At 43.4% G+C, this 17978-nt stretch overlaps 1 protein-coding gene across 1 annotated transcript in view; it reads right to left on the reverse strand.

Annotated features, from left to right (window-relative positions):
• LOC120026205 (laminin subunit gamma-3-like) overlaps positions 1-17978 on the reverse strand; it is a 178275-nt gene that overhangs the window by 100202 nt on the left and 60095 nt on the right. The window contains exons 8-9 of the mRNA XM_038971028.1: positions 1271-1407; positions 993-1112 (exon numbers count right to left, since the gene is read on the reverse strand). Coding sequence (XP_038826956.1) covers positions 993-1112; positions 1271-1407 — 257 coding nt within the window. The remainder of the gene's footprint in view (positions 1-992; positions 1113-1270; positions 1408-17978) is intronic.

The raw sequence follows: 17978 nt of genomic DNA on the forward strand, positions 1-17978 counted from the left end.
ATTATTCTATAAACTCTAGGGTTCAGATATTATCCTATAAACTCTATGGACCAGATATTCTACTGTAAACTCTAGGGCCCAGATCTTCTCCTATAAACTGTAGGGCCCAGATATTATCCTATAAACTCTATGGACCAGATATTATCCTATAAACTCTATGGACCAGATATTATCCTATAAACTCTATGGACCAGATATTATCCTATAAACTCTATGGACCAGATATTCTACAATAACTCGAGGGTCCAGATCTTCTCCTATAACTCTAGGGTCCATATCTTCTCCTATAACTCTATGGTCCAGATATTCTCCTAATAAAACTCTAGGGCCCAGATCTTCTCCTATATCTTTAGGTCCAGATCTTCCCCTATAACTCTATGGTCCAGATTATCTCCTATAAACTCCAGGGTCCAGATCTTCTCATATAACTCTATGGTCCAGATTATCTCCTATAAACTCCAGGGTCCAGATCTTCTCATATAACTCCATGGTCCAGATCTTCCCCTATAATTCTATGGTCCAGATTATCTTCTATAAACTCCAGGGTCCAGATCTTCTCATATAACTCCATGGTCCAGATCTTCTCCTATAAACTCAAGGGTCCAGATCTTCTCATATAAATCTATGGTCCAGATATTCTCCTAATAAAACTCTAGGGCCCAGATCTTCTCCTATATCTTTAGGTCCAGATCTTCCCCTATAACTCCATGGTCCAGATCTTCCCCTATAATTCTATGGTCCAGATTATCTTCTATAAACTCCAGGGTCCAGATCTTCTCATATAACTCCATGGTCCAGATCTTCTCCTATAAACTCCAGGGTCCAGATCTTCTCATATAAATCTATGGTCCAGATATTCTCCTATAAATACATTTTCCTGGCCAGGTTTTATGTTTGGGAAAACTCCAGGTCCTACTCATATCTCACCTTAAACGTGACATCAGCTCTCTTTGTGTATGTATGTGTGTGTGTGTCAGCTCTGTCTCTCTCACCTGGAGCTCTGTAGAAGCCGAGATCATCCTCACTGAGTGGTAGCAAGTAGACCTCCCCTTCCTTCCACAGCAGAGGATACTCCTGTCCCCCGGAGAACTGTCCTGACCAGCCATCTGTGTCTGCAGGGAGGGAGGGGGAGGAGGAGGAACATGACAGAATGACTCAGGATGATAACCACAATATAAGGACTTCATAATTAGCTGATAATTTATGAAAGTCATGAGCTAGTTATTAGCTGAATGCAGTACTTTCAAGATAATCATGATTGGCTGAATACCTTCATGGAAGTCCGATGTGATGTTGACAGCTGCATGGTGATTGGACGATCTGCAGGCCAATGAGTGTCTGAAGCAGAAACAGGGCGTACAGCCATCTGGATTGTTCTCTTGCAGGTTGAAGGAGCCTGGTTTACACCTGCACACACACACACACACACACACACACACACACACACACACACACACACACACACACACACACACACACACACACACACACACACACACACACACACGCGCACCAGTGTTTCTGTTAGGAAAATGTTGTGCCGGACAATGTGACAGGGAACATTTTAATTTACCGGCCATTTGAGAAATGTACCTGACCCATACTGCCCTCCCAAGCAAAAAGACAGTACCTGCTCATTTGGTCGAAAATGAGTTAATGTCATTTTTGTTACATTAAATGCATGCTTAATCATGTGGACAAGTATCCTGCCTCTATTGCAAAAAGTTACTGTGAAACCAAGGTAAATGGCAGTAACTGAACTTACTGCCTTTTAGCTTGGTTTCAACCTGCCCTTTGCTGCATTAACTGCGGTTTACCCTTGTATCATATCATTTTATTCTGATAGTGATGCAATCGAACCAGTATGACACTGACTGACAGCTACACACACATACATTGCTAATCTAGGGATACAACACCATGGCACAGCATTCCAGGGGGAAAATGATGGTTGAACTTGCTCTGAAACGCCGACATCCAGACACTGGTAAGCTCTAGCTAGCTAAGTAGATCTGACATCAAAATTAATTAGCTAGCTAATAAGCTAAGCTAGCTAACTAGCTAGCGAGCATAGACTAACAATGCTACCTGCTCTCATAAGAGATCTGCAATTGATACTAACGTCAATCTATTAGCCATATAATGAATTATATTCTGAAATTTCATCTGATGGTTTCTTTGAATCAGTACACGATTTCTAGCCAGTGACAGCCACCTACCAAAACGTCAAAACCTACCTAGCTAGCATTAGCATGAAGCAATATATTTGTGCTACATGTTCCCATAAGAGACGATCAGTAGTTTATACTAGCTTCATTCTATTATACCTATAATTAATTTAACCCTTGTAGTTGTATTCTGACATTCAATGGGTTATTTTAATCCGTAACGTTACACCACACACACGATCTCTAGCCAGCTGACGGTCAGTTGGACGTGCACCCCATACTGAATTATCAAAAGCCACGCACACTCGTTTTCCGGATGAGCGCACACACAGCATTGCTAGCTCATTAATAATATATCTACTCACATGTTCAGGGTTTCTGGTTTTCTTTTATATTCCAGTATTGCATGACTGTCCTGGTCAGGAAAGTTAAAATCCCAAATTGTATCCATCACCTTTGTTGGTGGCATATGTAATTAGTACAACAAGCTTTGACATGCCAAACGTGTGCTCAATATGTCTGCTTCAGTGCTTTTGCATGACTTCCACCAATCCCTGTGGCCTAGATGATTAGTATCTATGCGGATCAAAGTTGCCATGTGAGGGTGTATTAGGACAGTACAACCACGTCAATACTAGGTTTATTCCTGTCAATGTCCATCCATGCAATTCTTTTGTATTTGAAAATAAAAATGAAAATGTAAGAGCCTTTTTGGGAGCAGGAATGAAATTAATAGATGAACTGAGTTATGACAGTGAAAATTATTAAGATAATGTTTGCACAATATAAAATCAACATTGGTTATATCCTATATTATAGAATAACTGAAAAGGATTATGATCATATGTTTGCACACCAGAAAATGTCAGTATTAATTATTATCATCCAGACAGAATAGAGTCATTAGGATGCATGTCCTTGATTATTTGCTCTATTTATTTCAGTTGAGTTTTAGGGCCACATTCCAACAAAGATTCCTGATCTAACCCCTTTAACTGAAGTCACAGTGTCAACACTATTTGAAGAAATAGAGAACCAGTGGGTGGTCTCTGACTCCTTAGACATCAGTCTATCAGAAGAGAAATCAAGTGCCAATGATGATGATGATGAAGATTACCATCCACCTTCAGAGTTGGATGTTCCAGCACAAGTGGCAGCTGAGCCCGTGGACACAACTCCAGAACACCTATCAAACAAGAAATCCAAGATTCCACCAATGGGTAAGCCATGTGGTCCCAAATGCAAGAGGCAATGTACTCAGAATATTTCAGAGGTCAGGCGAAAGGAAATATGGGAAAAGTATTGGGAGATGAAGTATAAGGAGAAGAGGACATGGATCTTCCACATGGTGGCACAGCAATCTAAGAAAAATGTCACTGTTGGTGCTGACAGTCGACGCAGCAGGTCGTTTCTGTACCATCTTCCAAACCAGAGCGGTTCTGCACAACAGGTGTGCAAAGTGTTTTTTCTGACAACATTGGGCTGCCACCCCAAAAATGACAGGTTGATTGTCACAATGATGGGCAAGTCAATCACCACCAAACTGATTCCACCAAAGGATCAGAGGGGAAAGAAAGCTTAAGCAAGCAAATTGAACATGAATCCAATTCTGTAACACATTGAGTCCTTCCATCCCCAAATCAGCCACTACAGACGAGAGCATGCCCCACATCGCCTCTACCTCCCTAGTGACGTCAATATTCGGTTCATGCATAATGACTACAAGGAGATGAACAAAGATGCCAGCTGCGGTTATGAAACCTATCGCAAGGCGGTAAAGGGAAGGAACATCAGCTTTGTGAAGCTTGGAGAGGAGGAGTGCGAGCTCTGTTTGGTGCAGGGAGAATGAGGCCATGGAAACCCAAGCCTGCCAAGACAACAGCCATGCAGCACCTGAATTCACCATTACCAACCCCGACTGCATGCAATGTAGGAAATATGAGGAACATAAGAAGTCTGCAGGGCAGAGCAGAAGCCATTACCAGGCTGATGCACAGAAAGATTGGCCTGAGGACTGGTCTGTGAGGAGCGTTGATATGCAGAAAGTAATCATGCTCCCTCGCATGCCAGGTGTGAAAACAGCATTGTTCACAAGAAGAATCGTTGCCTATCACGAGACATTCGCCACCATTGGAAAGAAGTCTCAAAAGAAGAAGAAAACAATCTCAGTGGTATGGCATGAAGGAACAGCTGGTCGGAAGGCAGAGGAGATTACTTCATCTTACGTAACAGCACTGGAGAGTGAGAGAGATGTCAAGCATGCAGTGTATTGAGTGGATAACTGCACTTCTCAAAACAAAAACTGGTACCTCCTAACATCACTGGTGAGTGTTGTCAATGCTGACTCAACTTTGATGGAGGACATCACCCTCAGGTTCTTCGAGCCAGGACACACCTTCATGAGTGCAGACAGTTTCCACCATGGCGTGGAACAGGAAATGAAAGCTCGACCTGGAGGTGTGGTGTACGACTTCGGGGACTTCCTCCATGTGGTTGCTACTTCCAATGCAGGCAAGGTGGAGGTGGTGGAAATGAAAAAGGAAAACATCCTGGCATGGAAAGCTGGCCATTCCATCGTCAAGCTGAAGAAGGCAGCAGCACCAAAGCTGGCAGAGATGGCTGAGATCCAGTTGAGACATGGATCCAGGAGCCTCTTCTACAAAGTCTCCCATGAAGAAAAGGACTTCACAGAGCTTGACTTCATCATGAAGAAAGTCACTCTAGAGACACCCTCGACACTACGTACACAGGATAGAGGGATAGAAGAGTCCAAGAAGATGGACATAATCACCAAGCTGTGTCCTCTGATGCCTGCATATCGAAGGCAGTTCTGGAATGACTTGGCTGTGAACAGCATTGCTGAGGATGAGGAGTGATATGGAAGAGCACTGAAAAAGTTTTACTTAAAAATGAAATGTTACTTAAAAATTAAATGTAACTATTCAGCATTTGATCAATTGTAGCTAAATGTCATTTGGGTCCTCTTGTGAATATGAACATGTAAATATGTTTAAAATGTATTCTTAAAGCTGTTATTTATTCATTCAAAAGTGTCATTTGAAAAAATACGAATACAATGTTTTTATTAGCAATCTCATGGTCATTTTTTATAATTTGTATTACCCTACATCATACTTCGATCATGTTCCATCATTATATATTACAAGACAGGTAATCATTTCATGTAATTCAAACAATTTCAGTGCTGCTTTTCACATTTATTCTTATAACAAGACATGGGCTACTTGTCAAACACAGTATGTAATGTGACTGACGCAGAACCTACATCTCTATGTAAATGCAACTGGTATCTTAGTGGAAGACACACAAAGGATGCAGCTTCATCTCTGTTACACTGTCAGTAATTACACTGCTCTTGTATTAATAGCATAAATGAGAAGTATAGTAAACTAACAAATGAAAATGTCAGATACTGCTCTTTGCTTTGGTATTACCCTGCAATTTATAACATATCATGCCAAGGAAGAAGGCAGTAACTGCCGTTTAAGGGTCAAAGGTCATGTCAGAGGTCAGGGTCAACATGAATAAAAAATGTACTCATAGTAAGGCAACAGATCATAACATCTCCAATGATCACCCTAGAATTAATTTGGCTGGACAAGTAAAAAACTTTGAAGCCATTATTCTCAGTTCCACTGTATGAGCAGTTACTGCCTTTTTGCTTGGGAGGGCAGCATATGCATTGGATGCATAACCCATTAGGGCTTCCACCCACAGTGCTCGGAAGAACAGAAATCACATGTAGATTATGGTAATGCATCTTAACAGAAAACGCAACTCGTGTGGGCTATACTCTGCCTTGTCTCAGGATGGTAAGTTGGTGGTTGAAGATATCCCTCTAGTGGTGTGGGGGCTGTGCTTTGGCAAAGTGGGTGGGGTTATATCCTTCCTGTTTGGCCCTGTCCGGGGGTATCATCGGATGGGGCCACAGTGTCTCCTGACCCCTCCTGTCTCAGCCTCCAGTATTTATGCTGCAGTAGTTTATGTGTCGGGGGGCTAGGGTCAGTTTGTTATATCTGGAGTACTTCTCCTGTCTTATCCGGTGTCCTGAGTGAATTTAAGTATGCTCTCTCTGATTCTCTCTTTCTCTCTTTCTTTCTCTCTCTCGGAGGACCTGAGCCCTAGGACCATGCCTCAGGACGACCTGGCATGATGACTCCTTGCTGTCCCCAGTCCACCTGGCCGTGTTGCTGCTCCAGTTTCAACTGTTCTGCCTGCGGCTATGGAACCCTGACCTGTTCACCGGATGTGCTACCTGTCCCAGACCTGCTGTTTTCAACTCTCTAGAGACCGCAGGAGCGGTAGAGATACTCTTAATGATCGGCTATGAAAAGCCAACTGACATTTACTCCTGAGGTGCTGGCTTGCTGCACCCTCGACAACTACTGTGATTATTATTATTTGACCATGCTGGTCATTTATGAACATTTGAACATCTTGGCCATGTTCTGTTATAATCTCCACCCGGCACAGCCAGAAGAGGACTGGCCACCCCTCATAGCCTGGTTCCTCTCTAGGTTTCTTCCTAGGTTTTGGCCTTTCTAGGGAGTTTTTCCTAGCCACCGTGCTTCTACACCTGCATTGCTTGCTGTTAGGGGTTTTAGGCTGGGTTTCTGTACAGCACTTTGAGATATCAGCTGATGTACGAAGGGCTATATAAATAAATTTGATTTGATTTGTGTAATGAAGCAGCCAATACATTTTCATTTTCAAACATTTGCCAAAAAGCTATTCGCGAGAAAACACAATTCTAAACAGCGCACCTGGGAAAACACCAGTCTAAACAGCGCACCTGGGAAAACACCATTCTAAACAGCGCACCTGGGAAAACACCAGTCTAAACAGCGCACCTGGGAAAACACCATTCTAAACAGCGCACCTGGGAAAACACCAGTCTATACAGAGCACCTGGGAAAACACCAGTCTAAAGAGCGCACCTGGGACAACACCAGTCTAAACAGAGCACCTGGGAAAACACCAGTCTATACAGCGCACCTGGGAAAGCACCATTCTAAACAGAGCACCTGGGAAAACACCAGTCTAAACAGCGCACCTGGGAAAACACCAGTCTAAACAGCGCACCTGGGGAAACACCAGTCTAAACAGAGCACCTGGGAAAACACCAGTCTAAACAGCGCACCTGGGGAAACACCAGTCTAAACAGCGCACCTGGGAAAACACCAGTCTAAACAGCGCACCTGGGAAAACACCAGTCTAAACAGCGCACCTGGGAAAACACCATTCTAAACAGAGCACCTGGGAAAACACCAGTCTAGACAGGACACCTGGGAAAACACCAGTCTAGACAGGACACCTGGGAAAACACCAGTCTAGACAGGACACCTGGGAAAACACCAGTCTAGACAGGACACCTGGGAAAACACCAGTCTAGACAGGACACCTGGGAAAACACCAGTCTAGACAGGACACCTGGGAAAACACCAGTCTAAACAGCGCACCTGGGAAAACACCATTCTAAACAGAGCACCTGGGAAAACACCAGTCTAACCAGAGCACCTGGGGAAACCAGTCTAAACAGCACACCTGGGAAAACACCAGTCTATACAGAGCACCTGGGAAAACACCAGTCTAAACAGCGCACCTGGGAAAACACCAGTCTAAACAGCGCACCTGGGAAAACACCAGTCTAAACAGCGCACCTGGTAGCAATTCCATATGTGACAGATATTAAAATCTCTTTTAGAAACTTAGAAAGAGGGGGACTTTAAACATGCAACAACGAGGATGGGTTACTAATATGACTAGGATTGTGCCTTTGCCTTCTGCACAACAAATAGAAAGTTGATATGAAAAGCAATAGAACAGGACATGAATGGAAATACATTTGCCAAAATCATATAATTATTCCTGTTTATACAGCAATAAATAAAAGCATTCAAAATACTTCACTAGAAAGCATGACTTAGCCACAGAGGAAGTGAGGATTACCTTCTTTGAAAAAATAACTCTTAGGCCTATGCCTTTTTTGGGAAGCCCGCAATTTGGGCAGCGAGGTTGGCAGTAGGCCTAGCTGATTATTGAGTTGCGGTTGTCAGTGAAAATCATCTAAAATATGTCTGAAGATAATGTGTCTTGAGACCTATGCCCTTTTGGGAAGGGCATAGGCAGAGGCTGGTGATCTCGCATTAGTTGACTTTTAGCTTTTTATCATTTTAATGAAAAAAATTATGATTAACCACAGGACAATGCTTTAGAGAAATGAAAACGTATTATTGAAATGAAACTGTTCCACAAAATGCGCACATGAAAATCATAAGTGACATGCAGAACGGTAGAAATTGTAGGATAAATTGTAAGCTTCCCCAAACTTGAAACTCACGCGCCACCTATGAAGTCTTTATAAAAGACATGCCTCATAATATGAAATATAATATTCAGGTTTCAAACAATTAAGTATGTTTTCAAAATACATACTGCCACCAGCTCACATTGTAAAGTGGTGGCTGATAGCTTGTTGCCTGCACTTCAATGGTGAATGGGAGGCGCTCTTCAATTACCAGTTGAGAAATTAAAATAGCAGCTCTTTTTAATCATGCACCAAAACTGGTTTAACACATGATTGAATTTAGAATTGTTGTGCAATGAATGGGCTGAAAAAGCACATGTTTTACTCCAGCAGCACCCAGCTGAAGAGCTGCAGGAGAAATCTCGCTCAAAATATGCTCTGTATGCTGTGATTGTGTTGGATAAATAAGATACATAATGAATAACGAAAATACACACAGGCCAATTTAATTATACTAAATGATGAAATTAAGTTATAGACCGATAAGCATGATGTATTTACATCGACTGGTATTTCCATTAATTAATATAAAGCATTATTTCGCAATGGATTTTTTTTATCAAGGTCAGTTTGGCCGGCAATAGTTTTTTTTACTGATATTTTTGTATTTATTAAAGCCGGCAAATGCCTGCTAACGGAAACCCTGACATGCACGCACAAAACATATCGTCATTATATGCTTCGTCATTGCACTCCTGTGCTACTTTACCCACTGTTTCTGTGTAGCTTGTTGTGGCTAATCTCTCCATCTTGTGGAGCAAGCTCAGAGACCATCACTAGGCCATGTGAGTCAGTGTAGATGAGAGAATCTGCCAAGTGAACATGTGTTGCTGTCTCTGTTGCAGTGTTGGGGCCAAGGAGGAGGCCAAGGCCAATCACCCCATAGTTGGTCTCACACTGTGATACACTACCATGACCTCCAGACAGACTGCTGTAGGGGAGACCACTGGTGTGTGTGAGTGTGTGTGTTGGTGTCTGGGTGTGTATAATTCATATATATTTTTACATATTTTTTTAACCTCATCTCCAACATATGCTCCTGCAACCTGCCTCACCCAATGTGGTACGGTTCTCCTATTTTCTTTACTTTAGAACCGGAACCCCCAACAGCAGCTAGCCAGCTAACTAGCTACTAGCTAGTAGTCAGCTAGTCACTGCTAGCGGTCATCAGCTAACCTTTAGCCCGGACAACTCCTGCCAGTCTGCACAGTGTGATTCAACCCAGAGAAAACCAGACTCTTTTCCCCACATCCCCGGATTCCTACCGCAAGCTCTGAACCTTTTCACCTGGATCATCGCAGCTAGCTAGCTGCTATCCGAGTGGCTACTTCTGGCTAACGTCTCTGTCCCGAAGCAAGCACCAATTAGCCTGGAGCTAGCCTATGCTAGGCCCATCTCCCGGCTAGCTGAAGTGGTTCATCAGCCACTTCCTTGGGCTACAATACGTATTTTGCCAATTGGCCTGGACCACATTTACTGTTGATACGGAGCCCCGTTGATTCTTCACGACTGGTCTACCGACGTAATCCGCCCGATGGGATTTCAACAGGCTTCTCCGTCGCGACGTCCCCTGAATGCCCATCTGCTAGACGCAGCACACTAGGTGTCTAGAGCATATCGGACTGTTGGCTGAAGAGGTTCTTCAGCCAATTTTCTTGGGCTACAATACCTATTTTTGCCAATTGGCCTGTACCCTTTTACTATACGATCCATCACGATTGGTCTGCCGACGTAACCACCCGGGGGGGGGCTACAACTGACTCTTCCATCGCAACGTCCCCCTAAGGCCCTTCTGCTAGCCTGCTAGCCCTGGCCCGCAAGCTGTCTCCAGCCCACCTAGCTACTCACTAGACCCCATGATCACTCGGCTACCCATGCCTCTCCCTAATGTCAATATGCCTTGTCCATTGCTGTTTTGGTTAGTGATTATTGTCTTATTTCACTGTAGAGCCTCCAGCCCTGCTGAATATGCCTTAGCTAACCCTTTTGTTCCACCTCCCACAGATGCGGTGACCTCACCTGGTTTAAATGGTGCCTCTAGAGACAATACCTTTCTCATCGTCATTCAATGCCTATGTTTATCTCCACTGTATACACATCCTACCATACCCTTGTCTGTACATTATGCCTTGAATATATTCTTCCATGCCCAGAAACCTGCTCCTTTTGCTCGCTGTTCTGAACGCACTAGCGTTTAGTCTTATAGCCTTTAGCCGTATCCTTATCCTACTCCTCCTCTGTTCCTCTGGTGATGTAGAGGTTAATCCAGGCCCTGCAGTGCCTAGCTCCACTCCCATTCCCCAGGCGCTCTCATTTGTTGACTTTTGTAACTGTAAAAACCTTGGTTTCATGCATGTTAACATTAAAAGCCTCCTCCCTAAGTTTGTTTAATTCACTGCTTTAGCACACTGTGCCAATCTGGATGTCCTAACCGTGTCTGAATCCTGGCTTAGGAAGGCCACCAAAAACATTGAAATTTCCATCCCTATCATTAACATTTTCCGACAAGACAAAACTGCCAAAGGGGGCGGAGTTGCAATCTACTGCAGAGATAGCCTGCAGAGTTCTGTCATACTATCCAGGTCTGTGCCCAAACAATTTGAGCTTCTACTTTTAAAAATCCACCTTTCCAGAAACAAGTTTTTCACTGTTTCCGCTTGCTATTGACCACCTTCTGTCCCCAGCTGTGCCCTGGACACCATATGTGAATTGATTGCCCCCCATCTATCGTCAGAGCTCGTACCGTTAGGTGACCTAAACTGGGACATGCTTAACACCCCGGCCGTCCTATAGTCTAAGCTAGATGCCCTCAATCTCACACAAATGATCAATGAACATACCAGGTACAACCCCAAATCAGTAAACACGGGCACCCTCATAGATATCATCCTAACCAACCTGCCCTCCTAATACACCTCTGCTGTCTTCAACCAGGATCTCAGAGATCACTGCCTCATTGCCTGCGTCCGTAATGGGTCTGCGGTCAAACGACCACCCCTCATCACTGTCAAACGCTCCCTAAAACAATTCAGCAAGCAGGCCTTTGTAATTGACCTGGCCCGGGTATCCTGGAAGGATATTGACCTCATTCCATCAGTAGAGGATGCCTGGTTATTCTTTAAAAGTGCTTTCATCACCATCTTAAATAAGGATGCCCCATTCAAAAAATAAAAAACCAGGAACAGATATAGCTCTTGGTTCACTCCAGACCTGACTGCCATTGACCAGCACAAAAACATCCTGTGGCGTACTGCATTAGCATCCAATAGCCCCCACGATATGCACATTTTTAGGGAAGTTAGGAACCAATATACACAGGCAGTTAGGAAAGCAAAGGCTAGCTTTTTCAAACAGAAATTTGCATTCTGTAGCACAAACTCCAAAACGTTCTGGGACACTGTAAAGTCCATGGAGAATAAGAGCACCTCCTCCCAGCTGCCCACTGCACTGAGGCTAGGAAACACTGTCACCACCGATACATTTTTCTACGCCTGGCCATGCTTTCCACCTGGCTACCCCTACCCCGGTCAACAGCCCTGCACCCCCCACAGCAACTTGCCCAAGCCTCCCCCATTTCTCCTTCACCCAAATCCATATAGCCGATGTTCTGAAAGAGCTGCAAAATCTGGACCCCTACAAATCAGCCAGGCTAGACATTCTGGACACTCTCTTTTTAAAATGATCTGCCGAAATTGTTGCAACCCCTATCACTAGCCTGTTTCACAACCTCTCTTTGGTATCATCTGAGCTCCCCAAAGATTGGAAAGCTGCCGTGGTCATCCCCCTCTTCAAAGGGGAGACTCTCTAGACCCAAACTGTTACAGACCTATATCTATCCTACCCTGCATTTCTAAGGTCTTCAAAAGCCAAGTTAACAAACAGATCACCGACCATTTCGAATCCCACCGTACCTTCTCCACTATGCAATCTGGTTTCCGAGCTGGTCATGGGTGCACCTCAGCCACGCTAAAGGTCCTAAACGATATCATAACCACCATCGATAAGAGACAATACTGTGCAGCTGTATTCTAACCCTAACCTGGTCAAGGCTTTTGACTCTGTCAATCCCCACATTCTTATCGTCAGACTCAACTGCCTTGGTTTTTCAAATGACTGCCTCGCCTGGTTCACCAACTACTTCACAGACAGAGTTCAGTGTGTCAAATCGAAGGGCCTGTTGTCCGGACCTCTGGCTGTCTCTATTGGGGCACCACAGGGTTCAATTCTCGGGCCGACTCTTTTCTCTGTATACGTCAATGATGTCGCTCTTGCTGCGGATGATTCTCGGATCTACCTCCACGCAGACGACACCATTCTGTATACTTCTGGCCCTTCTTTGGACACTGTGTTAACTAACCTCCAGACGAGCTTCAGTGCCATTACAACTCTCCTTCCGTGGCCTCCAACTGCTCTTAAATGCAAGTAAAACTAAATGCATGCTCTTCAATCGATCGCTGCCCGCACCTGCCCGCCCGTCCAGCATCACTACTCTGGACGGCTCTGACTTAGAATATGTGGACAACTCCAAATACCTAGGTGTCTGGTTAGATTGTAACTCTCCTTACAGACTAACATTAAGCATCTCCAATCCAAAATGAAATCTAGAATTGGCTTCCTATTTCGCAACAAAGCATCCTTCACTCATGCTGCCAAACATACCCTCGTAAAATTGACTATCCTACCGATCCTTGACTTCGGCAATGTCATTTACAAAATAGCCTTCAACACTCTACTCAGCAAATTGGATGCAGTCTATCACAGTGCCATCCGTTTTGTCACCGAAGCCCCATATACTACCCACCACTGCGACCTGTATGCTCTCGTTGGCTGGCCTTCACTTCATATTCATCGCAAGATGCACTGGCTCCAGGTCATCTCTAAGTCTTTGCTAGGTAAAGCCCCGCCTTATCTCAGCTCACTGGTCACCATAGCAGCACCCACCCGTAGCACGCGCTCCAGCAGGTATATTTCACTGGTCACCCCCAAAGCCAATTCCTCATTTGGCCGCCTTTCCTTACAGTTCTCTGCTGCCAATGACTGGAACATATTGCAAAAATCACTGAAGCTGGTGACTCATATCTCGCTCTCTAACTTTAAGCACTAGCTGTCAGGGCAGCTCACAGATCACTGCACCTGTACATAGCTCACCTGTTAATAGCCCATCCAACTACCTCATCCCCATACCGTTATTTATTTTTTTGCTCCTTTGCACCCCAGTATCTCTACTTGCACATTCATCTTCTGCACATCTATCACTACAGTGTAAATTGCTAAACTGTAATTATTTTGCCACCACGACCTATTTACTGCCTTACCTCCCTGTTCTTACCTCATTTGCACACACTGTATATAGACTTTTCTATTGTGTTATTGACTGTATGTTTGTTTATTCCATATGTAACTCTGTGTTGTTGTTTGTGTCGCATTGCTTTGCTTTATCTTGGCCAGGTCACAGTTGTAAATGAAAACTTGTTCTCAACTGGCCTACCTGGTTAAATAAAGGTGAAATGAAAAAAAAAAAAAATGTGTGTGTGCACTGGAGAGAAGTTTGTGTGTGTGTGTGTGTGTGTGTGTGTGTGTGTGTGTGTGTGTGTGTGTGTGTGTGTGTGTGTGTGTGTGTGTGTGTGTGTGTGTGTGTGTGTTTGTGTGGCTGTGTGTGTAGGGGAGTCAGTTGGTGTGTGTGTGTGTTTGTGTGTGTGAGAGTGTTGGGGCGAGGTTCTGTGTGTCTTAGTGGGTGTTTGTGTGTGTGGTGTTTAGAAACAGGACTATTTAAGGGAAAGAGAGTCCTTGTTCAATGAAGCATGAAATAATACACAACACAACAAAATAAACAAGCCAAAAAACTGTGAAGAATTATTCAACACTGGAGACATTGTGGTTGCGTGTTTGGCTAATTTCAAACTAGTGATTTGTCTGTGTTCTGTCTATCTGGTCAAATCTTAGAGAGCAGAAGAAAAATGATAAAAAATATGGGTGTAGAGAGGATTAAGTACAGACAGAAAGTCTAAAAGAATCATGTTTCCCCCAGTCTTTTCAGAAGCATTTTGACTAAAAAGGCCCCAGTATCACATTGATACCAGTGAAGGCTCCTCAGAGAAGGAAGGGGAGGACCATCCTCCTCAGTGAATTTCATTCAAATAAAAAGTGGGAAAAAGTGATGCTTTTTTTAGATAGAACTATACTAAATAGATTCACATGTCAACCAAATAATAGATTAAAACACACATTTTGCAATAAAATGGCCTACAGTAGCCTCAACAGCACTCTTTAGGGTGTAGCCGGAGAACAGCCACCTTCAGTCTTCATCTGGGTACATTGACTTCATTACAAAACCTAGGAGGCTCATGGTTCTCACCCCTTTACATAGACTTAAACAGTAATTATGATAACTTCTGGAGGACGTCCTCTAACCTATCAGAGCTCTTGCTGCATGAACTGACATGTTGTCCACCCAATCAAAGGATTATAGAATTAATCTAGTATTGAAATAAGCTACAGCTAGCTACCACTGCAGTGCATAACATTTGGTGAGTAGTTGACTCAAAAAGAAAGAAAGACAATAGTTTTGAACAAATTGATATATTTGTTCAAAATAAGAGAGAGCTAGCTATATTTCATAGTATTTATTTCACTTTCACTTAGCTAGCGAAGGCAGCTAGCTAGTTTATCCTATGTTAGCTACACTGGAACTCTTCCAAGCTTTTGGTTTTATTAATTATGTGATCATGCTGTTTGTATGTGGCTGTTATGAAAGTAAACTGTGTTTGCGTGTGATCAGGGTGTATTCATTCCGACAATTCTGTTGACAAACATTTCTTAAACGGAAGCAAATAGAACCAAAAGGGAAAAAACATACCTGAATTTGTCCAATAGAAACTCTCGTTTTCAACTGTTGGACTAATGATTACACCCTAGATCAGCTAGATGCAGGCAAGAGTGTGCAAGGCGGTATTGAATTGGTCAATGTTTTGTTACTTTCTTTACTCGCATTTTTCTCTCGACATTTTTACCTTGTACATTTTAGTCATTTAGTCGACACTCTTATCCAGAGTGACTTACAGTTAGTGCATTCATATTTAGATAGCCAGGTGGGACAACTGCATATGATGGGCAAAGAAAGTACATTTTTCCTAAATAATGTAGCTATCAGTTATTTTGTGTGTGTCTGTGTGTGTGTGTGTGGGGGGGGGGGGGGGGGGGGCGGGGTTGAGGTGAGTAGGATGATTATTTAAGATACTGTTTGAAGAGATAGGGTTTCAGATGTCTTCGGAAGATGGGCATGGACTCTGCTGTCCTACCATTGGGTGCCTCGACCTGTGCACCTACGTTGTAAACTGTAAACTTTCATTCGTAGGCTAGGTTTAAGCAACCTCATGATGGGTATAGGGAAAATATGAGTATCACGTAGTAGTCTAAACCTCTCGATGTTACATTAAGCTGGGAGAATGTAATATGAATAACAGTCATACAATATGTTGTAATAGAAATAAGGGCATGCTCATAAAACAAATAATCGCCCTCCCTCATCTTAAACGGCACCGATCGTCACTGAATGATACGTGTCCTGAGTGACTATGAATGAAAGCATACTACACTGAAAAAAAATATAAACACAACATGTAAAGTTCTGGTCCCATGTTTCATAAGCTGAAATAAAAGATCCCCGAAATGTTCCATACGCACAAATAGTTTATTTGTCCAAAAATGTTGGCACACGTTTGTTTACATCCATGTTAGTGAGCATTTCGTCTTTGCCAAGATAATCCATCCAGCATGATCATTACACAGGTGCACCTTGTGCTGGGGACAATAAAAGGCCACTAAAATGTGCAGTTACAATGCCACAGACATCTGAAGTTTTGAGGGAGAGTGCAATTGGCATGCTGACTGCAGGAATGTCTATCCAGAGCTGTTGCCAGAGAATTTAATGTTAATTTCTCTACCATAAAGCCGCCTCCAAAGTTGTTTTAGAGAATTTGACAGTATATCCAACTGGCCTCACAACCACAGACAACGTGTATGGCGTCGAGTGGGCAAGCAGTTTGCTGATGTCAACGTTGTGAACATAGTGCCCTATGGTGGCGGTTTGGTTATGGCATGGGCAGGCATAAGCTACGGACAACGAACACAATTGCATTTTATCAACGGTCATTTGAAGGCCATTCGAATGCACAGAGATACCGTGACGAGATCCTGAGGCCCATTGTGAGGAAAATATCTTTTAAGTTATCTGTGACCAACAGATGCATATCTGAAAATCAAATTTTACTGGTCACATACACATGTTTACATATAGTCACATATAGTCAGAGGTTATTTTCCTGGCACCACACTCCCAGGGCACTCACCTCCTCCCTGTAGGCTGTCTAGTCATTGTTGGTAATCAGGCTTACTACTGTTGTGTCATCTGAAAACTTGATGATTGAGTTGGAGGCGTGCGTGGCCACGCAGTCATGGGCGAACAGGGAGTACAGGAGGGGGCTGAGCACGCACCCTTGTGGGGCCCCTGTGTTGAGGATCAGCGAACTGGAGGTGTTGTTTCCTAATTTCACCACCTGGGGGTGGCCCGTCAGGAAGTCCATGAACCATTTGCACAGAGCGGGGATCAGACCCAGGGCCCCGAGCTTAATGGTGAGCTTGGAGGGTACTATGGTGTTGAATGCTGAGCTATAGTCAATGAACAGCATAAGTTTTCCTCCTCTCTTACATAAGTATTCCTCTTGTCCAGAGGGGATAGAGCAGTGTGCAGTGTGATGTCGATTGCATCGTCTGTGGATCTATTGTGGCAGTAAGAAAATTGACGTGGGTCTAGGGTGTCAGGTAAGGTAGAGGTGATATGATCCTTAACTAGCCTCTCAAAGCACTTCATGACGACAGAAGTGAGTGCTACGGGGCGAGTCATTTAGTTCAGTTACCTTTGCTTTCTTGGGTATCTGTATTGGCTGATGTAAAAAGGGCTTTATAAATACATTTGATTGATTGATTGTATTCCCAGTCATGTGAATTCCATAGATTAGGGCCTATTTCAATCATTGAAATTAACTGATTTCCTTATATCAACTGTAACTAAGTAAAATCTTTGAAATTGTTGCATTTTGTGTTTATATTTTTGTTCAGTATACAGTACCCTTTATAATGTGTATAGTACTCTGGAAAAAATTTACTTGTCAGTTAGTTTGAAAACCTGTTTTCAATGGGTTACCGTGCCGAATCCATTTGGATACAGTTAGTTAAAGAGCGGTGCCAGAAAATGTCAAGATATGTTCTTTTGAACAATGGCAGCAGGCGGCATCAAAGCTTAATCCTTTACGCCACTGTGCTAACAGTAGGAAGCAGAACAAAGTGTTTCTGTGTCTGCACCGTTGTGGTGACTTCTGTCGCAGACAGCTTCTCCCGCTCTCGTTTGCGGAAGAATTGAGTGTGAAAAGTCGCTAAATGCTTTTAAAACCATAGAAATCCTCATTGTCAAAACTTATTAAAGG

This window comes from Salvelinus namaycush, chromosome 31 (assembly GCF_016432855.1).
Source record: "Salvelinus namaycush isolate Seneca chromosome 31, SaNama_1.0, whole genome shotgun sequence".
Taxonomy (NCBI): Eukaryota; Metazoa; Chordata; class Actinopteri; order Salmoniformes; family Salmonidae; genus Salvelinus; species Salvelinus namaycush.